The sequence below is a fragment of the Tiliqua scincoides genome, chromosome 2 (assembly GCF_035046505.1).
Source record: "Tiliqua scincoides isolate rTilSci1 chromosome 2, rTilSci1.hap2, whole genome shotgun sequence".
NCBI lineage: Eukaryota > Metazoa > Chordata > Lepidosauria > Squamata > Scincidae > Tiliqua > Tiliqua scincoides.
The window spans coordinates 134,645,182-134,667,409 of NC_089822.1; the positions used below are offsets into that span (position 1 = coordinate 134,645,182).

The 22,228-nt window shown below is 45.0% G+C and overlaps 1 protein-coding gene across 1 annotated transcript in view; it reads right to left on the minus strand.

Annotated features, from left to right (window-relative positions):
• Positions 1–9,144: 9,144 nt before the first annotated feature.
• The window catches only part of TAMALIN (trafficking regulator and scaffold protein tamalin), a 29,531-nt gene continuing 16,447 nt past the window's right edge, over positions 9,145–22,228 (minus strand). The window contains exons 2-8 of the mRNA XM_066616594.1: positions 21,667–21,716; positions 17,097–17,151; positions 16,499–16,601; positions 13,926–14,019; positions 13,749–13,815; positions 12,878–12,944; positions 9,145–10,302 (exon numbers count right to left, since the gene is read on the minus strand). Coding sequence (XP_066472691.1) covers positions 9,857–10,302; positions 12,878–12,944; positions 13,749–13,815; positions 13,926–14,019; positions 16,499–16,601; positions 17,097–17,151; positions 21,667–21,716 — 882 coding nt within the window. The 3' untranslated portion in view covers positions 9,145–9,856. The remainder of the gene's footprint in view (positions 10,303–12,877; positions 12,945–13,748; positions 13,816–13,925; positions 14,020–16,498; positions 16,602–17,096; positions 17,152–21,666; positions 21,717–22,228) is intronic.

Consider the following 22,228-nt stretch of genomic DNA (forward strand, 5'->3'; position numbering starts at 1 on the left):
TATTATGTGAGAGTGTAAAGAGCATCTCCCTATCCACTCTGTCCATCCCCTGCATAATTTTGTATGTCTCAATCATGTCCCCCCTCAGGTGTCTCTTTTCTAGGCTGAAGAGGCCCAAACGCCGTAGCCTTTCCTCATAAGGAAGGTGCCCCAGCCCCGTAATCATCTTAGTCGCTCTCTTTTGCACCTTTTCCATTTCCACTATGTCTTTTTTGAGATGCGGCGACCAGAACTGGACACAATACTCCAGGTGTGGCCTTACCATAGATTTGTACAACGGCATTATAATACTAGCCGTTTTGTTCTCAATACCCTTCCTAATGATCCCAAGCATAGAATTGGCCTTCTTCACAGCTGCCGCACATTGGATCGACACTTTCATCGACCTGTCCACCACCACCCCAAGATCTCTCTCCTGATCTGTCACAGACAGCTCAGCACCCATCAGCCTATATCTAAAGTTTTGATTTTTTGCCCCAATGTGCATGACTTTACATTTACTGACATTGAAGCGCATCTGCCATTTTGCTGCCCATTCTGCCAGTCTGGAGAGATCCTTCTCTCTTGAGAAGAGATCCTGTCTCTTGAGGAGACATCAGGATCTGCAGGCAGCTGCCTGGCATCCGTAGGATGAAGTGGCAGACATTTTGGCATCACTGCAGTTCTGGGCACCAGGCAGCTCAGGACTGGGCTGTAAATCAGGCAGTAGCCATGCTTTGTCCTGAGCTGCCTGGTGCCCAGAACTGCAGTGATGCCAAAATGTCTAAAACCTGCTTTGTTCCTCATTTGCCCCATGCATTCATCCTAATCAAGAACCATGTTATCCCTGTCCCTGAGAGGCAATGATGGAAAGGGACAGGGATAACATGGTTCTTGATTAGGATGAATGCATGGGGCAAATGAGGAACAAAGCAGGTTTTAGACAGCAAAAGGGATCTATTTCCCATCTTTCCCGTCTTCTTTGCCACAACAAAAAAAACAAAAAGAGCAGCTTGTGTTTAAACAATGAGCAATTAATCATCATCCAATTTAATGTCATGTTCTAGCAAGATCATCCACCCCCATTATCCATATATTGTCATATTAGGGCGTATGATTGTGGTAGGCCCTGGAATGATGTACAAGTATGACTTCATATTGCAGATCTGTTTTCCAGTGTGGGTGTTTGGATGCTCAGAAAGCCAGTTTGCATTTAAGAAAGGAACATACAAAAATATGGCCTGACTATGGTACTCTGGCAAGAGACAGAGAACAGATGATGGCATGATTCCATGATAGGTATAAAAATCTAAGTAGTTATGCTCAGAAACTTACCGTAGATACTCGCCTATAAGGCGAAAAATTTCTTCCCAGAAAAGCAGCCTGAATCATTGCCCCGCCTTATCTCTGGGGTAGGCAAGCAGCAAGGGTGGGGGGGGGGAGGCAAGTGGGCCAGCCAGTCACTATTGTGGGAGGAAGCAAGTGATCTTCTGCTGAGAGGAGGCTGTGCAGGCTGGGGCTGCTGCTGAACGTTTGCAGCTGCCTGTGGGTGTGCTCCACATGCTCTTTCAGGCTGTTGCCCAGCTGCAAAAGCTCCCAGGGCAGGGCAGGGCAGGGCAGGGCAGTTGCCACTGCAGCCACTCTTGCTCAGCACCAGCAAGTGACACCCAAGACAGAGCAGGAGACAATGAGCTGTGTGTGGGAGGGGGCATCTGAGCAAGGGAGAAGCAGTCATCTGAAACAGCTGAGTCCATCTCCTCTTTCCTTCTTGTTCCCCCTTCCTACTGTATTTAAACTTCAAGCACTCCATTGGAAAGCCCAACTTGCTAACCCCCTTCCCATCTCCCCACAGATGAAGTTGGACAGGGTGGGGAAGGGGGGAGAGTGATCTTTTTAGAGAGAGAGAGAGAGAGAGGCAGCCTGCAGAAGGCTGTACCTTTGTTTCTCAAGCCATTGAAAGGGTTAAGTCCATTTCCTCTTTCCTTCTTGTTTTTGCCCCCTCCCCCTTATTGAATCCAAACTTTAAACTCTGTTGCGAAGCTGAGGCTTGCTAGCCCCTCTCCCCATATTCATTCACCACTGATGAAGTTGTACTGGGTGGGAAAGGAAGAGTTAACTTTTATAAAAGGAAAAGTTTGTGTGTGTGTGAGAGAGAGAGCACTTAAAACAGTTAAGGCTACAATCCTAGCCTCACTTTCATGGGAGTAAAATGACTGACTATTAAGGGACTTGCTTCTGAGTAGGCATGCCTAGGATTGGGCTCCCAGTCTATTCCCTCCTCTTGCTTTCCTCTCCACCTCTCCCCTTACTGTATACAGTCACACTTCAGTCTCTCCTTTACAAAACTTTTTGCAAACCTCCTTGCTAACCTCATTTCCCCCTGTCCTCACCAATGAAGTTGGACTGGAGGGGAGGGTCCAACTGCAAGTCCTTGCATTTGTGTATGTGGGGGGGGGGGAGCATCTGAGAGAGAGAGAGGCAATCTCCCTGTGTGTGTGCGTCCTTTTCACTGGAAGAGTCCTGGAGACCTTGCAAAGATGCAAAACACAGGAAAAGCAGAGAGTAGAATTTAAAGTAGAATTATTCTTCAGCAACAGGTATTTTAGCCAGAGATCTTAGCTGCATGCGGGCAGGAGCTAGGAAGCACTTGCAACAGCTGCTTATGTAGTGAGCTTTTAGGACAGCATGCTTGCTTCTGCAGTATCCCCCTGCCAGGACCTCCACAGGAGGCCCAGAGGTGCTGCTGCCCTTCCTCCACAGAGGGTCTACTTCCAAGTAAATCAGGTGCAACTATGTGCAGCTGCACTTGCTCACTCACTCCTTGTTGCTTGTCTCTCTACTGTGAACTGAATTGCACACTCCCAGTTGTGTGTTCTACGTAGAGCCTTTGGCTTAAGGCACCAGGCAGGTGCCTTAAGCAGGATTTCATTAATGGTTCTACTGGTATGCTGTTTCCAGTGTACTTAGAGCCCAATCCTAGGCTTGTCTACTCAGAAGTAAGTCCCATTAAAGTCAATGAGGCTTACTCCCAGGAAAGTGTGGATGGGATTGTGGCCTTACTCTGATAGTGTTTACAAATGGTTGTTGAGAGAACAATTTAAAAAAATAGTGAATAAAAATGTATCTTATGATCTATGAGATAGATCATAGTTTTTAATAAATTAGAGACTATTTTTAATACTGTTTTTGCTATATAATGTATACATATGTACACTGTGTATACTATACATAGAATATATACTGTGTTTTTAATAAATTAGTGACAGTACAGTTCTTAGGTAACAATTACTGGGAGGTTATTTTTCAGGATCTGGCCTCTGGTAAAATCAGACAAAATTATAGTCAGACACCTCCCTAAGTTAAACCCCCAACTTATCTGAGGGTCATAGCATATTTTGGGCTCAAAGCCTGCCCTCGTCTTATCTGTGAGATCGAGATATAGGCGAGTGTCTGCGGTATACTCAGTCTTTTCTTTTAGAAGGTGGATACATCACTACCCAACCCAAAGATGATTCTGTGACAGGGAGATATTCTATGGGTATGATTTCTCCCCATCACTATGAATGCCCAACTCCTCTTGCACCTGCTGTCTACTGTATACAGATTGAGTGATGGGAAGCCTCCAACAGACATCCTTTCTGCTGTTTTGTCCCCCATATGAAAAGGGCAAGAAAGATGCTTCCTCAAACTGTCAACATAATTCACACTGCAAACACAAAAGAAAGATTGCATCATTGTCAGGGTCAGTCTGACAACACAAAACAACTTAAGTGGTGCACTGGGGTTGCGATAGTCGTAAGGAAGGATATTAGAGAAGCAGCATGCCGTCAAACAGCTATGCCCCAGGAAGGGTCCCTTGCAACACTGAAGAATAGAAGACAGGACCAGAAATGTAAGACATACACATACACAGGGCAGGCATAATACTGTAGACCTAATTAGTGGGGCACTAGTCAAGATGAGTTTTTAGATCCCATACTAAAAGTAGGAAGGGGAATTTGACAACCATCTATAAAATCCCAAAGAGTACAAGAACTCCTACCCTGGCATAAAGCATCACTAAGGTGGCCTTTGTTTTCTTCTGGTCAGGCTCCTGCAATTGCCACAGCAGGCAAACATTAACACATTTAGGGCACAATCCTAACCAGGTCTACTCAGAAGTAAGTCCTATTTTGTTCAATGGGGCTTACTCTCAGGAAAGTGTGGTTAGGACTGCAGCCTTAGTAGTTGAATCATCCCTCACTTGGAGCTTGGGCTTCACCTGTTGGGTTTCTGTCTCATTAAATTTCTGTTGCAAATACACAACAGGGACCAAATGTGCACACCTGGGGGCCCAAGCACAAATGGGTTAAATACACAGTAGCATTGCCAAGAAAAAAAAGTGAGCACCCTAAGGTCTCATTGACTGAGTGTTCATTTTGTCCATTACCAGACCTGCTACCACCTTTATTTCCTCATTGCTTGGATTATAGGGCCTGCCACAGGAACATCACTGAATAGAACTGCCAGGTGTCTAGGTACTATGGTAACCAGAGCCAGGTGAGTCTTTCCATATCACAGCACCTGCTTGCTCTGAACAGCACAATTACTATTTATAGATTCAGCCCCCCCTCCTCTCTGAGCCCCCTTCAGTTTCAGTCTGCAATTACCCAACAACCACCTGGACCCATACCTTGATCATCTAATCTCCCCCACCCCCAGCCCCCTGAAATTAGCTCATCAACACAGAACCACCAGCAGCATCAAGCCATAAAGCTTTTACTGCTCTAGGGTGTAACAGGTGGCAAAAGGCCCACTATATTATCAAGTCATCCTCAAACAATAAGCAATTGGTTTTGTTTAATTAAGAAACAGAAAAGCAGGGCATGGAGCTTTCCTGCTTTTATTCATTTGCAGGGAAGGGAAAGGTTGGGCAGGTGTGTTGCTTGTTTCTCTGACAAATGCACTCCATTCACGGCTCTTTGTACTACCACAGCAGCTTTATAGGCTGCATAAAAATACATCCCACTCCTTTGAGTAAGACTTATTCTCAGGAAGTGAGCCTGAATTTGAACCTTTCAAGTAAGAGGCTTAGAAAGATAACCTTTGTAGCAATTGGGGTGGTCCATGTACATTCATCACTTAATAGCAGCAAGGACTTGCGCCATTAGCATCAAGACCATCCCATCAGATACAACATTTTTCAACACAGCTCCTTCAAATGTTCACCTGGGATCATGGGCTGAGAAATCAAGCACTGTCTAGGCCTGTGTGAACTAGTCTGCAGAGCTTAGCAAAATCAGACTTTTTAAAGTTTGCAATTCAGTGTAAGAAGAACAGCCTGGAGCTCTGCATTGGTGTAAAAAAAAAAAATTTCAAAAAAAATCTTCTGAAGCTTTAATATATAGCTGACCACAAAGTGGTTAGAAAGAGGTAAGTGGCACTAGGATTATCAACTGATAAGAATAGGCTGGATAGGAATATATATATTCCTGAGGTCATAACAGGTGTTGTAGAAATCAATGAAGCTTTTCAGGGCAGGGAGACAGTGCATTAGTAAGTGATAAAATTTACATCCCTACCCTGAAATTGCTGATTTCCCCACATTAACCCATTTCTGCCCAGCCCACATGGTGTACATATCTGATCCATTTTGCATATATGCAACTTTGGGTAGAAATGGCTTAAGTGGCTGCTGAGGCACAGCTACAGGGGTCATATGAAAAGCTGGCAACCCTAATTGAAATGGATGAAAGGTGTAGCTCAGGCACTCCCAGCTTTGGAAGGTAACTGAGGTAGTCCCTAAATCTGAACTTCTACTGCTTATTCCAACATATTATGCATTGACAGGCAAGGGCTTTTGCAAAGGCCTCCCACACTCCCCCCCACCCCATGCATTTCTCTGAATATGGAGCAAGCTAAACAGTTGGCCTAAGGCAGACAGGTGACAGATGGAAGGGGGCAGTGGGTTCATCATTCTAGTAAGCCAAGCCCAGGATCTTGTAAAGCATAAGCCTGCTCAGCCCCCACTCTTCCAAGCACAGTCAATTAAGTAGCTCACTAGGTGCCCAATGAATATTGCAGAGATTTTAGCTGAGAGAGAAAAGCCAGGATTTCTAAGTTCTGCTTGTATCATTAACCAACAGTAGCAAGAGAGGTCAATCCCCAGTACCTCCAGGTAGAAGGGGAGGAGAGGATGACCCTCTTCTGAGGCCCTCTGTCAAGCAGATGAAGTTCAAGCCTGAACACCTTTCAGAAACATTACAAGACCCATCTGCTTAGAAAGGCCTTTGGAGCTCAGAGTCCAAGTCAAGAACATTTCATCTGAGAAACCAAAGTGTTGCAGTCTTGTGACTCAGAAGGGTTAAGGATGGAACTAGCTCATGGCTTGCATGAGGGATCAGCCTTTGGGGGCAGCACAGCATGGGAAGCTGCTGCCAAGGGCCCAGGACTCTCACACTGGCCCCCAAAGATCCCAAAGGACATTTCTGTGCCCACAGCCTCTGAGTAGCAGTGGTGGCAGCAAAAACACCACCAGTCTTGAACTAGCTCTATAATAGGAAGCTGTTGGTAGCTTAATGATGCCCAAGAGGGTAGAAGCCACCAGCCTAAACTCTTGTCTATTAGCATGACAAGCCTGGAGCTAAACAACTACATCTCCCATTGAGCCAGAAGTTGTTGCTGCTTTAAAATCTCTTGCAGCTTCAGATCACCTGCAGCAGAGCTTATCAACAAGCTTTCAAGAATTAAAAACAAGCTCTCTGATAAAGCTTCACCTGCTAAACGTGTTTCAGGCATGGAGACTGGTGAAGAAAAGACTCACTGATTAAGAACATGTGCCAGACTCCTGTTAAAGGCAATGAGCAGGGCCAGTTAAGGTGGCAGCAACTCTAGCTATAGTGCCTGCATTTAGTACAATAGCCAAAATAATAGTTTCCATAAAAGTCAGATGACACCTGCTCCTTCCTAAGCTAAACTTAACCCAAGTTGCCTCTGATCTGTATTATTTGGGGGCACTGGTCAATGCCAAACAGATTCATATGCAATTAAGGGTAACCACAAGGACAGGCAACAACAGCTGGTTTGGGAACTCCCAGCTTCAAACCATAGAACTGTTGAGCAGCAACAAACTTGGACACAGCAGCCTGGAGGAAATACTAAAGAATGGCCAGATTGCTGGTTTAAAAGCTCTGATAGCAGTTCAGTCCCAGTCAGACAGCTACAGAAAAAAGATCCACTTGTTACTGGAACGTCATCTTAAAATCCAGAGCAACCAGCTGCAGTCCAAAAGCTGGAAACTACCACCCCACCATTTGGCACTGTTAACTTAGTGACCCTCCTCATGGATGGCTTCAGAAGGTTCCCCCCTATCTAGGTGGAATCTCAACTTTGTTCTGTGTCCATCACCTGACAGCTATGGGCACAGGGGCAGTCTCAAGATCAGCAGCGAGTTCCTGTTTTTCAGCTGCCCAGCGTTGCCAATTCTAATCCTCCGTACCCATGCTGTCAACAGGATTCATCAACAGGTTGATGAATCTACCCCAGTTTGTGAAGGAGTGAAGCAGAAGCTATTAGAAGAATTTGGACCAAGTACAGTGCATCTCTCACTGTTTACCAGAACAGCAAAATGACACCATCACCACAAGAATGCAAAAGTCTTTATTGTAGTTATCCAAAAATTAACCTCTGAAACATTGGTGTGCGAGTCTCTACAAAACAGAACAGAACAGCTTTTCTACCCCTCACTCAGTCACATTTTATGCATGTGTAAGCTGGACTTAGCCACAGCAACCCCACCCCCAGCTTCTGGCCTCGCTTTCGCTTGGAGGCGTGGCATGGCTTTGTGAGACACATCTATCAGTGTGCACTCTTTGCCCATTTATCCTTGTTACGCTGCATCACCCCCACCCCTTCCTGCAGCTACTTCCTGAGATAAGGTTCAGCTACAATTGCAAAAAAACAAAAAAAACCAACTCTCCTTTTGTTGCCTCACCCTATGTCCTTCCTGAAAAGAGAAGATCTGAGCAGGGTGGTTATAAGTAAAGCTTTTACTACAGCTTCACATTATAAGATTTTACTTAATCTATACTGCCTTCCCAATCTCTCCCTTACCCTTCCTCTAGGTTCTAGAAAGAATCTGTTTCTAGAACCTAGAAGGATCTTCATTTAGAAACACTGCAGTCAGTCTATGATCTCCAGGTTGGCCTTCCTAATGATTTCAACTCAGCACAGTATTTCCCCCACCTGGAGGCAACCCTTAGCCACCATTAATAGGTCAAGCACATAATTCAGGATTTAGCCTCTGGGATTGGTTGCAAACTGGGTACATCCACACTGTAGACCATGGTCAGCTTAACTTCCAGGGTTTCTTCCCAAGGAATTCTGGAACTTGTAATTTGAGGGTCTGAATGAGAAGAGGCCTCTGATGATTCTCAGCACACTCAAAGATTTGGAGACGTACCCTGAGAGTTAAACTAAAATAAACTTAAATTTAAGTGTTTTGGGGAGGGAACAAGATATGAGCCCTTTAGAAGTTTTTCAGCCCTGTGGCTGGAAAGCTTTTCAAGTAATGCTGTGCTCACCCTGACAGGGAAAATATGCCACAAACAGCCCTTTCCTCCTTTAAAAGCTGTTCTATAAATAGTACAAAAAAGTTTAAGAGCATCTGGACTTTTTAAAATGCTGGAATCCAGCCTCTAGACGTGAGGAGACGGGATGTGGCTGGTGAAGAGCGCTCCTTTGAGCAGATTACAGATAGAGATTGGCAGCTCCAAAACCACAATCGTATACAAACTGGGGGTGGAGGAAGAATTCACACACTGTACAATGCAGCCAGATCCTCCACTTCTTCCCCTCTTAGAAAGTCACTGCTATACGTGATCAAGTTCTTGTTGCCTAGCAGGCACCGAGGCACCTACTAGAATATCTCAGGCACCGAGGCACCTACTAGAATATCAGTTCCATGTCTCAAGCATGGTTTAGACACAGCCAAGCAAGAGACATCTAGAAGGAAAAAGCACAGTCTTTGTAGTTCTTGCTGTCTGATAGACTCACTGAAAAGTAATAAGGTGTGGAGATGATTTCAAGTCCCCATAGCCCTTCCCAAACCCCTCACAGCTCTCTCTGGTGTAGCCCCCACCCCACCATTCCACTCCACGCATCTTTTCTTGTCCCTCCCCCACCCCAGCCATTTGTAACCTAGGCCTGAGCTGCCCCCTTCATGTATAAATCAAGATCTAACCCATATGCTACTTCATGCCCTAGGTCAACATGCCAGTCCTAAGACACAGCCCACAATTTACAATTCCAGTCCCCCCAAAACTCTTCCAGAAGATATATTTTAAATCCCTGCTGGCCAGCAGCCAGAAGCAGCAGACCATTTCCCTCTCCAGAAGTGACCTAGCCCCTCAGCAATAAACAACCACTCTGTTGCATTGATAGGTTTACTCTGTTCCCTGAAAGAAAGCTTGAATTATCCCCTCCCAGAAATGAAGAATGTCAGATCATTTGTGCTTCTTTGTCCTTACAATTTGCTGTTTCTTTCTTTTGTTGAGAGACAGAGTTTTTCATACACCTCCCCCCCCCCCACTGCTTTCTGCTTGTGGAGAATTTGCTTGCTTCCCTGCAGATATCAACAAAGTCGGTTTCCCACTGAGTCAGGCTGTCCGAACAACCCCAAGGACTCAGATCTATTCAATCTATAGCCCAGAAAGCATTGTCAACTTGCTGGCATTGAAGTCTTCCTGGAACCTTAAAAGCAGAGTTTGGAAACATCCCAGTGGATGCCCAAATCCTCTTTGCTGGTCAAATAAATAAATAAATAGTCAACTTTTTAAAAGGGGAGACAGTTTGGTCCCCATTTGGTCTTGCTCCACTTGCCCCAGCTCTGAGTGTCCCTTTACAACTGGCTCTCTTCTTCCTCCAGGGAACGGTTCAGCCCAGGGATAAACTTGAGCAGTCTCTTGCGGAAGCTTCCATGTTTGCTCTTCCTGGGCCTCGGTGTGGCCATAGAGTTCTTGTCACATGACTTGTCCCAAGCGCGAGCAGCTCCATTGCTGCTGGTGCATTTGACGCTGGCACTACGAGTGAGTGTGGTGCGGGGGTGAGAGGAGGACTGGGCAGAGGCAGGAAGAATATCCAAGGAATCGGCAGAGTCAAAAAAGCAAGTCTGATAAACTGAATCCTCACTTTCTGTGCTGACACAGCCCACGCTGCTGTAGGTGCTCTCTGAACCAGGCAAGAGCATTCCAAAGGGTATTGACCCTCGTGCCAACCCACTGCCATACAAGCAGGAACGTACGGATTCCAAGGTGTCATAGACGCTGGGGTCTTTAACCACAATCCCTGGCAGGAGAGAACAGAGAATTATTCCAGCAGGTGCAAGGACATACAGGGTCTCAAAAAGGGTAGAATTATCCTAAGCCATGGATTTTCTAAAGTGAGGGGAGGGTTGTGCTTTCATATGGCTCAGGAGACACATTCCAATCCAGTTCAGGCCCTCAGCTAGAACTGCAGTTCCACAGCAGTCCTAGAAAACCTTCAATCACTGAGCCACACAGAGAAATCAGGCAAGTTGGGTCTTTTCAAGATAAAAACTATTGTATTGTATTGTACACTATTGTATCAAACTACTGTATAACCGCTTTGTGAACTTTTTGTTGAAAAGCGGTATATAAATACTGTTAATAATAATAATAATAATTCCCTCCCCTTTAGATTGTACTAGTGCCAGGTCATATCTAGCACCAATGGTGAAACATGCCCTCCTTTCAAAATGCATGATGGGCCAAGAGCCTTGTCACTGGGTATGGCAGGATGGGGGGGGGCGGGAGGGAAGAGAACAACCTTTCTATTGCTCAATAGCAAAAAGTACCATTAATGAGGATACAACTCCTATTAACACAGGAGTGCACAACACAATTGCCTCAAAAGGGCTAAAGGTGAAGAGAAAAAAGTTTCATGGAAAGGAAGAGCAATGCCTTGGGAGGGAGAGGATGGCGGTGTTCAGTACTGTGTGGTTTAGAGCAGTGGTTCTCAAACTGTCGGTCAGGACCAACTTGGTGGGTCACAATCTGATTTCTGGTGGGTCACGAGAAGCTGGCAGCAGCCATCTTGGAAGATGGCAAAAGACCTAGGCAGTGCCATTTTGGAAGTGGGCAAAGCCTGGGCATCGCCATTTTAAGCTTCCCAGCATTGAGACGTAACTAAGAGCGGCTTGCACATGTGCAAAGAAAGCAGTGGGCCACTTTTCCCCAGAAAGCATGCTGCTGCCTTCCAGCTGGACCTCCTTCTGCACTTGGAGGCTTCCCACAGGGTGGCCAATCGCGGAGTGTAGGCTTAGACTGCAGGCAAAGAAGGACCGGGAGAGATGTGGACGAGCCAGCCAGGCTTCTCCCCACAACCTTTGTCAACTTGGCTGCCTCGGGGTTGCAAGACAGAGCAGCTCCCCCCCCCCCAGCTGGACTGGGCTGGAGAGTTAGGCGGAGACCTGAACACAGGGCTTGGGTGAGTAGAGGCAGACCGGCGTGATCTCCCCCCTTGTGAGCCTGCCTTGAAAGCAGCATCACCGCTGCCACCAGCCCACTGCCGTTCTCGTCCTCTGCATCACAGCCTCTCTCCCTCTCTGAAATCGCCTGGAAGCCACGATCCTTTCCTGCCCTGGCTAGCACGTCCTCTCTTTATATCTTTGCAGGGGTGAGGGGGGATCCCTGGTTGCCTGGCTGCCAAGAGAGCAGCCAGGAGGGGGCGGAGGAGGGGGGCAAGCCTGGCATGTGGGGGGGGGAAGCACCCAGGGAGAGTGCTGCTCCCCCAGCTGCTTCTCTGATGTGCACCCTTCCCCTCCTCTTACTTCTTTCTTAGGCTGCAATTCTGTCTACTCTTACCTGGGAGTAAGCCCCATTGCCAATAATGGGAGTCAATTCTGAGTAGACCTGCTTAGGCTTGGGGGAGATGAGGGGAAGCGTCCCTGCAGATCTTTCTTCTGAGGGGGATACTGCTGTTTTTATTTCCTTTATTGACAAAAACTCAAGCTACTTCTTGTCTTGAGGTGCATGAGTAGGGTGCACTTGTTTCTGGCTAATGCTGTGCACAGTAGCAATAGCCACATCAATGTTTGTTAGTTTCAAGCGCAATACAAGAAGTAGCTTGAGATTTTGTAAATAAAGACAGAAATAAAAACAGTAGTAAATAAATACACAAATATTTTGTTCCAGATGTTTTATTTTTTTGCTTGATAGCAATGGTAGTGAGGGCAGGGAGAATTGGAAGAAGCTTCTGAGCTGGAATACAAACACATCAAGAGATGTGTTCTCTTGTCATTTGCAGTTTGAGTTTCTAGGCAAGAACTTGCTGCTTGATGACATCACTTCCAGGTTGCTGACATTTCTGGTGGGCCCCAGACAGATTGTCATTCCCAGAAGTGGGTTCCAGGCTGAAAAGGGTGAGAACCACTGATTTAGAGGGTTTCTTGAACACATTTCAGTTGGGTAAAATGGGGAGAGCTCAGCCCCTCAAGCAGTAAAATAAAGGAATTTAAAAAGGAGAGGCACATTGGTTTGCTTGCCTCTTATGGTATCACAAGTATTATCCAGCACCTGCAACACTCATGCAATAACTTCCTACATGACACTCACTGCCCTTCCAGGTTCATACTAGCTTGAGGGATAATTGCATTTTCCCAGCAATAAAAAAGTGAGAAAATGCAATCATTCCAGTACAAACACGTTAGACAAGGAAGAGATTTTTGATTCCCTCCTTGTTGTGCAATGCAGGGGCATCTGGGAAGTCTCATAGCTTGACACTTTTTCAGGAGATTTAGAAGCAGGGGTAATTTTCTCCACTCTGAGGGCAACTTTGCCACCTCAGATGGTTTCAATGCTAATCACACAACAATGCCTGCTGCCATTTCCCCAGTACTCACCATGGACCAGACGTTGTTCCTGCACCATCAATGACCGATACTCCCCCCACTTCTCGTGGAGTGTTTGCTGCAGTTGAAAAGAGGTCAGTTAGAAATGTCTGCAAACCCAAAATTTTTTCCAGAAGTGTTTTTAAACAGTTCAATTACTGCAAATTTTATTCATTTATATACTTGGTAGATTGGCTGGCGTATCCTTCCAAAGGATAAGTTTTCCAGATATGATTCTAGCTGTGGTTGGAACAAAAGCGATTTGCCATGTTTGGATGTTGGAACACATCTGATTTCTTTTCAACCAAGAATGGAAGCAGCAAGTTTCTTCTCCTTGCGTACAAAGGAAAGTTGGGGGTTCACAAGTCCGAGGCTAATTGTTACTGTTAAGTCTGAACTCAGCCATTGCAATAGATGTTCCTGTTCTATGCAGTACATTCTTGTTTTACACCATTTATGTTGTATTACTGTTTTAAAGACTTTTGTAAACACACCACAAGGCTGTTAACAAAACCAATTTTAAACCAACCAAGTGCAAAATGTTAACACTGAAAGGAACACAGCAGCATTTCAAATTGATGACAAACTCATAAAACCACAGCATGAGTTTTTCATTCATGCCATGCAGAATTAAAGACATGTTCAATAAGGGTTTAAAGGTCCAGAAGAAGGGAACTAATCATCTGTCTGAGTGGGTGGGGCATTCCAAAGTTTCAGTGTCACCACTGAGAAGGTCTTGTACTTAGATAGTTCTACATTTGTAGTTATCCATACTTGAAAACCAACCTGATGCTCTGCTTCTTATTTTAAACTACCCTGCTCAACATTATCCCCAATGTGCTTGTTCCACTGGTTTCGCTACATGTCCTTCACCACCACTAACCTTGAGGTATTGCAAACGGGCCTCAAGCTCCACCCTCCGGATTGACGTGCCATACAAGGTCTCCAGCCTGGATGGGGATAAAATCTCTGGTAAGTGATGACTGGTTAGATTCCATTACACTACCCTTCTGGAAAAGCCAGTGGGGCTCGGCAGACATGTAAGCGATTCCATTCTCACCTGAGCACATTTCCAGATGCTTTGATAATCTCCACAATCTCACGGTGGCGGATTCCCTCCACGTTGAGCCCATTAACACCAGTGATTGTGTCACCTGTGGAGCAGAAGGGAACCAAAGGCCTGAAATACTAGTATACTTTTCAGGACATAAGAGCAGCACACACATGCCTGGTTTCCTCTATCTAATGCCTGAGGATTGTGCGTAGCTGAATAAACTAAAAGGAAAAAAATGCACCAAAATAACCCAAATTCCACAACCTGTATAAATTTGGCAAGATAGTGTGATCACTTTCTTTCTGTGGTCACCGTCACCAATTCTGTTAGTTGTGGACCCACATAACTCTACAAAACCCAGGGTCACTGCAAAATCTTAATCAGCAGCTCCTCTGGATATTGCCCACAGGCTTTCAAGCATCTCTTTGTAATCATAAGAATTTTTTTTAAAACTGCATGCTGTCTATTACTGTTTATATTGTGTTTTAACATCTCTGCTGCCATTTTAGTATTGTATCATTCATTACACTTTTATTGATGCTAATGTTGTGCACCATTTTGTTACTGCTGCTATGTTATTTCTTTGTTTTTATATATATTGTTTTAATATCACCTGCTGCTCCCCGATTGGTTATTTTCATGTGCGATTTTATTGTTTCATTTTTTAATCTGATATGTATGTTTTATGTTTGCTGCCTTAGGCACCTACATTGATGAGGGAAAGGCAGAACGGAAATATTAAATAAAGACCTAGATTAAAAAAAAATTAAACTGAGATGGTATGGAATTCAACGGTCAATGCCACATTATGCTGCTTTTCTCTGATCCTATGGAATGATGGTACACATGGAGCCCAGGATACTACTTTTAAGTCAGCAGCAGTGCAGAGATGGAGGGGAGTGCAAATGACACCCCTGGAGTGAGAAGAGGAAAGATAGCAATGCTGAACAGCTAAGCTCCAAGGCACCTGGCCGTCTGTCTCGCTGAACCCACCTCCAGTACTGCCTGCTATCAATGTGACTCCATGAATAGTCCTGCAGACCTCCCGGTCTCCTGGGAACAGAGGAGCTGGGTGCATCTGGGAGAAAAATCACATGCACAGCCCTCTCCTGTAATTCTCCAGCCTCCTTTACGCAAGACCTGCTCTAGGGAATCATCACAGGCTTTGACTGGTCTCAAGAAAAGAATCAGTGCACCTGCAGCAAGCAGACGCAAGGAGGCCGAGAGGAAAGAGGGGTTCACTGCATCTTCCCCGCCCTGTGAGAACGCCATTCTTGCTCTCTTGCTCCAGGGCTTAGTCCAAGAATGGGGAATATGGGACATGGACCATTTTTTTTCAGTGCCCACGCACAAACACACACACCCCCCCCCCATTCCTTTTTTCAGCAGGAACAGTTCAGCTGGATCCTGTGGAGAACTTCAAGGAGAAGGTGCATTGGAAATGGAACAAGCTGAAGCAGGAAGGGGAGGGAAGAGCTCTGATTTCTCTTTCCTTCATCTCTGAAAACTTTTAAAATGGAAGCTCTTCAATACTCTAAACAAATCAGGAAGGGCTTCAGCCTGGGAGGTCAACACACTGTAAACTCTCCTGGGACATTCCTCTGTCCCCAGCTAAGGCCTCTTCCCAAGCCCAGAGACACACTATTACTAGAAGAGGAGAAGAAGATGCAGCTCTCATAGTGTTGCATGTTCACCCTGCTGTGCAGAAAGCATGGGGAACAATTAGGAAAAACAGCAATGTCATGGAGCACCCCATGGCATCTTTTAACGCTTTGACCTTTGCAGACTGCTCCCCTCCAGCCTGGGCAGAGAGTTGCAAAATTTAGGGTCAAGAGAGGCTCAGGGTTTGATCTGCAGCTTCAAGATTTTAGCCTCACAAGGCTCAAAGGGATGGAGCTAAATCTCAGGGAGAAGCTGTGGGCAGGTTATATTCTTCAGGATCCATCCCTATTTTCCTTCACCACACCCTTCTGAAATTTATGTGCTCCCTACTTCCCGAAAGTTTTCAGTCAGTGTTCACCACCGTTCGTAATCCACCAGGCCTCTGCAGGCTTCACCCCCAGCCCACTTGATCCTGCTGTAGGGATCCCCCTGATCTAACCAGTGCTACCCAAACTATCAACAGAGGAGAGGAGACAAGAGAGGAGGTGGGAGAGAAGATGAAAACAAGAGTGATTTTGTGTGCACTTTGAGGTTTTCCCACCTCTGGCTTAGTCAGTGGGCTGTGTGCCAGGTCTCGTGGCTTCTCAGCTTAAGGAGGCAGCAAGACACATTCACTCATGATCACAGCTCTGAATCCCAATTAGTATTGCTTTCTTTCTCCAACAAACTGTATCTCCCAGTGAGCTGTGAGAGGGCAAGGCCCAAAGCAGCACTGAATAATCATCCTAATTACGTCAGCAACCCATGGCATTTTGCAAAGCATGAGAACTCAAGCTCCTGTCCCAGGTGGCTCACAATCTAAAATAGATACAACTCAGACAGACAGAAAGGTGAAGCAGGGAATTAACTGGGAAAGAATACAAAGGTATTTATAGGTACTTCAATAGGGGTTGCAATAGAATGTAGTTGCGTCTTACCAAGTTTAAGGCCTGCTACTTGGGCTGGGCTCCCATCATGCACATGGCACACAAAGGTAAACATCTCCACACTTTTTGTGTCCTGGCGGTGTAGCCCATAGGTCTGAAAGGAACAAGGAGAACAGAGGGTTCATTAGGTGGCCACAGTCTCTGACCACATGACGTGCAAGTTCTACCATAGTTAAAGCATGACCTAAGAGGAAAGGAACCTGCAAGCAGAACAGATTCCTCCCAGCACTGCAAGGATCACGCAAGAATACACAGAAAACATCAGGACAAAGACTTCACATACAATGTGCTATTCTTCAAGTAAGCAATCTGAAAATCAGACTTGCCAAAAAAAAACAAACCCCAACTGTAGTATCTCTGCCCAAGCCCCAAACTAGGCACCCAAAGCTCAGAAATCAAACATTTCAGTTTCAGGCTTAAAAACGTATTCTGCAATTTGAAATTCATGTATTCCAAAGCTTTCAATTTGAACATTTTGAGTTGTCCTCAACTTCCATTGGCTACAATCCCACAACACAACTGTATCTGTTGTTGGGACACAGCCCAGTGGCTGAGACACCAATGGGAAGGATTTCCTCCCTGCACTCACCTGAATCTCAAAGCCAAAGGCTTGAGCTTCTTCCTTTTCCAGTGTGATCACCTTCCTGAAAAGCACAAAGGGGAACAGCTGTGACTTCAATAGAAGCTGCATAGGACACAAAGCAGTCATGTTTTCAAAGCTATGTGCGACCCATCTACATTTGCCTGGCTGTGTGTGCTGAACCTCCCCCACCATTACCCCAGTTGCTCCCATTCAATTACAGAAGCCTCCACTGCTTGCAACTCAGCAATCATTTTCCAAACAGACTTTCTCATGTGTCTTCAAACAATAAAGGGCAGGTGGGAAACCAACAGCAGAAACGTGCCTTTTGGCCAGGCAGCTGTTTCAAGTGTTTGCACTGCACTAAGCCTTCCTTTGCAGCTCAAATCTCCTCTCCTCTTAACAGTCACATTAAGTCAACAGAACAAAGCTGCCTTCCGAATCCTCCAGCCTTTACAAACCCAGGCTGTGGCTCAGAGTGGGCAAAATGACAAGGGTTGGATGCAAATGTGACTGGATGCCCAGTCAAGGGGAATCAAACAGAAACTCAATTAGAGAAAAGGCAGGCAAACCCAATATACCATAAGAACAAACAGGTTCACCAGCTATTGACCTCTGCTAATATCACTGCCCAATACTTAGTCATATTATGTGTGTGTATGTACAGGAAGTCCTCACTTAAAATTGCCAACAGGTTCATGGAAACTGCAATTTTAAGCAAAATAAGGATACTTATAAGGAAACCACTTTTACCATAGGCTCATTGATATAGGTAAACAAGAGTTATGTTCCTACAGCATATTTCTGGTCACAAAACATCACCAAGCTTCCAAATAAAGACCCAAAACACTTCTAATATTAAGCACTGAAATAAATAAGAGCTTTCCAGGCCAGAGAAAACCCAAGCAGACACGGGTTGAATGTGCAAACTCCACACAGACAGTGGTCCTGGCTGAGAACCTATTTCTTTTCTCAACAACTTTAAAATGAAATGACTTACAATAAAATGACTATGTAGTAGGGTCTTGCTGTATGTACTGAATGAATGAATGGTGTATATAAGCAAGCATTAGCAAAGTACTCATGAAATCAATTCCTTCCTTACTGGATTCTGACAATATAACATACAATTCACTCTAAAGAATGGAGCCATATACAAGTGTTGCAGGAGTAACAACTTTGGGTATAATAAGGTGTAAGAGTTATAATTTCCCCAAAGCCTTGATCATTTTGACTTTTGAACCCCTAATGCGAGGTTCATAGTTCAAAAGGCTCCCAAGTGCTACTTCTCTAATAGCTTAACCAGAAAGTTTATTACAAAACTTGTTTGGTCAACTTTTGTCATTTCTTTATAAATTTTTTTTCATTAGCACAATACTTTCAGCAATTGAGTTAATGAGCTTTATTGGTTTATAGAAACTGAATTCAACAGCTGAATTCATTCTTCATTTATGGAATACATTCAGGGTCACATTAAACTTCAAGTAGCAGCACAATGTAATGTAATAACTCCAAGGTCATGTAATCCTTGTCAGGGTCCAGTGCTCATCATAGATGAGGATACAGAGACATTATCTCAGGTAGGAATTATAAATGGCATTTGTATTGATACTGTTGGGAGCAGATTTGAGTAAATTGTTGGTGTCTGCCTTCTGTTAAAGCTACTGCATAATTACTACCATTGCCATTGCTCATTTGAGACAATACATGAGATCTGCTTGACAGAATAGAAACCATCTTTTAAAAAAATGGCCTGACAGTTTTATATTATAATTGTTGCGTGAGAAAAGAGAAGCTTGCTCCTCATATAAAAAGCACCAACATGCTGTGCACCACAGAAATTTCATTCAAGCATTGATTCCTTCCCCAGTACTGACAGCAACTAGTGCTGGTGGACAAGATGGAGATATACCAGGCCTATGCTAGGTAGATGCTCTGTGACGTTCAGCTACTGTTTCATGTTTACCTCAAAAGATATGCCAACCTTTTGCTTGTAGCTGGGACTTGAAGGGAGGTGGTATGGCTCTTGGGGTATTCTTGGCTTCCTGTTCACAAAGGCAGTGTTTTTTTACATCCCCCCCCCCATTTCTCAGGATTTGAGAAGGATTTCATAGAACTTGTTGCCCTGTGACTTGCCGCAAGCACGTTCCCTGCTCACGTGTAGAAGGCAGAGCCTTCCTCGAGACAGGATGGTTTAATAGTGAGGTGCAGTGAGCTGATACCAGAGCAGCTGGACCAAATCATCCAGTACCCAATTACCAAGTTGCATAACTTGACATTTCTTTTTCCCCTCATTTAACATTAGCAAGTTAATCACACCCAAGCAACCCCAGAAATAAATTATCGGAAGAGGTTTCGGTACATTCGACACGTGCCAGAAGAGTTCTTTCCATGACCCAGCAATCCGCTCACTGTATGCAAAAGTCGCTGTTTCATGAGAATTTAAAAGCAACACCAAATCATTCTGAAAATTGCAAACAGAGCAGAGGTGGAAGAACTGAGGTTCTTCCTCAAAAGGAGCAGACTGTTGGCTCTTGCTGGTTTCATATCCTCATTCCCAGGAGCTGACAAAGAATCCTCAAGGGTTTGGCAACCACATTGGCCAAATGTTCCTATTGCTTTCATAACAATTGCTCTTTAAAGCCCACCCCAAAGGGGGAAAACAAGACATTTTGTTTTTATTAGATACATACAAACTTCCAGCCTTCCTCACTGAGCAGCAGATCTCAACTAAATTACTAGCAGGGACCCTAAACCCATTTAATCCACCCTCATCCTGTGAGAGGGGGCAATCTATTTCATGGCCACAAAACAGACTGGCCTGTGCAATCAAGGCCATTAATGCGCCACCAGCAGAATAAGACCACTGCAGAAAGACACTTACAAGGCAACTATCGCAACAAGACCAGAGCAGGCCAGTCAGAAGGAGATTGAATCTAAATATATTACTGCTAGAAAAATGAAGTCAGTAGTCCATTGCTTTCAACTCAAATTTTTCTGAACTGACAGCAATGGCTGACCCATCCATGAAACAAACGACCCCATTCACATTAGGCAGCAGATGAGGCAGATGGGGCAGCAAAGAGACACTGCTGCCCCCCAGCCCACTGCCAACAGAGCCAACCTCCTTATCAAGCCGCGTCTCCACAAAAAGCTCTTTAATCAAAGCAGGAAAAGTGGGGCATGCCTAGATTTCTCCCATGCCTAGATGTTCTGAATTCCCTGCTTTGTTTAAAGAGCCTGCACAGAGGAAGGAGTGATCTTACCTTTTCCTCTGCCAGGTTTTTTAAACACCAGGACACATGGAGTGGGCTCAGAGTAATTCCAGCATGCCTCTTATCTCCTGCTTTGATTAAAGAGCCTGCACTAAAGTAGGAGCCAGGTAAGGTCGCATAGGTTTGGGGGAGATGAGGCAGCACTACCAAATAGCTTCCGTCCACCCTGCTGGCAGTAAACCAGAGATAAAACCTTCCTGAAAAAGAACCGAGTATCACTGTCCTAAGATAAGCCTTTATACAAATCTAGTCACTAGGAGTTGGTAGCTACCATTTATTGCCAAAAAGGGGAGGGGGAAGGCAAGATAAAGCCTCTCTATGGCAATGGAGGCAAACTGCCACTTACTTCAGGTGGCCTACCTATTTCATAGCCAGGGTATGAATCTCACTTGACCATGGACTCTTGTATCTCAGATTCTGGTTCCCATCAGTAAAATGGAATAATGAAACATTTCATATATATAATCCTTGTTGTTATATAGAATATAGCATTTATTGCCAGGATACAAACTATGAAGCTGTTTGCCACTGGAAGCACTAAAGAAATAGCCACCTGTAGCTTGCATTGTATTTAGGATCTGTTTAGGAGTTTGTCAAAATGAGGCAGGACTCTTAAAAATTACACAGGCTGTTCATCTTCTTGGGATCATCTTGGGGAATTCTGTCCCCAACTCTGAGCACAGAGCTACTTGAGGAGCTGCATCTCAGGACGGCAGGAGGGTCAAAGCCCCCATTAAGCAGATGTCATTCTCCAGACTACCCTGCCAAGAAAGGCCAAATGCCTCAACAATGCTCTGGGAACTAATCCTATGTATGAAGACTAGGGCTTATGTGTCCCTATAAAAAACACCCCAGGAGGGTAAAATGTCAAAAAAACTTCCCCAGATGACCCATTTGCATGCAAACATTAGAAATTGGTTGAGCTTTTGTTGCCATTGAAGGAGCGCCTCATTCAGAGGTGGGAATAAAGGGTCCATCATTACAGCCTCTCCCTGAAGGCCATTCACACCCCAGAGACCAAAAACTAAGCAGAGAACACCTGAGGGGGGTGGCGCATGTCATAGCTGTGACCAGTGGTTAACAAGCCACAGTGGAACAGAGCGGAATTCCAAAGGCAACACATTACGCCTCGGACTGCCTCCACAAGGTAGGGGCTGTTGCTCTGCGCAGAGCTGACAAATACCACAAGGCCGCATGCCTTGCCTGACTGTGGGGAGAGTACGCAGCCCTCTGTTTGCAGTTCAGCACAGAAATGTGCTGATTCTGGTTAATCCTTCCTGCAGAAAGAGAACAAAGCCACTTACCTGTGCTGCTCAGGTGACTGGCTGAGAGACTGCCATTTGAATCCGGAGCCCTGGGGAAGAAACGGCAAAAGAAAACATTAGCCAAGACATAAAATGAGACCGCACACCAAGGGGATTTGTGGGGCAGGGGAGACGCCACAGGACTTTTTTTTGAAGCTACATGGCAACCAACGCTCACACTTTCAGCTTCAATTTATTCCTCTCCCCCAACAACAGGTATAAAAGGACAACCCTGGTGTATCTTACAGAGCTATTGTAAGAATTACTGAGGTCATTTGCATGAAGTGCTTTGGACACTCAAGAAAACCACACAAGTGCTAATGAGCTTTATTAACCTAGCCTGTATAGCTGCTCAAGATAAGGTTAAGAGGGGACCTGGGGAGATCAGCAGGCAATGCTGTTTGTTCTTTGTGTCATAATGGGCCCTCAAGGCAGGGGCATCCCACTTCAGAGGCTCTCATATTGAAGCCTCCAATTAGCACCTACCAAAGCATGTCATAACTTACAGCATTTGCTTTATATTAAAGCTCAAGTTTTGCCTTTTCCTTCTTTGAACCAGAAA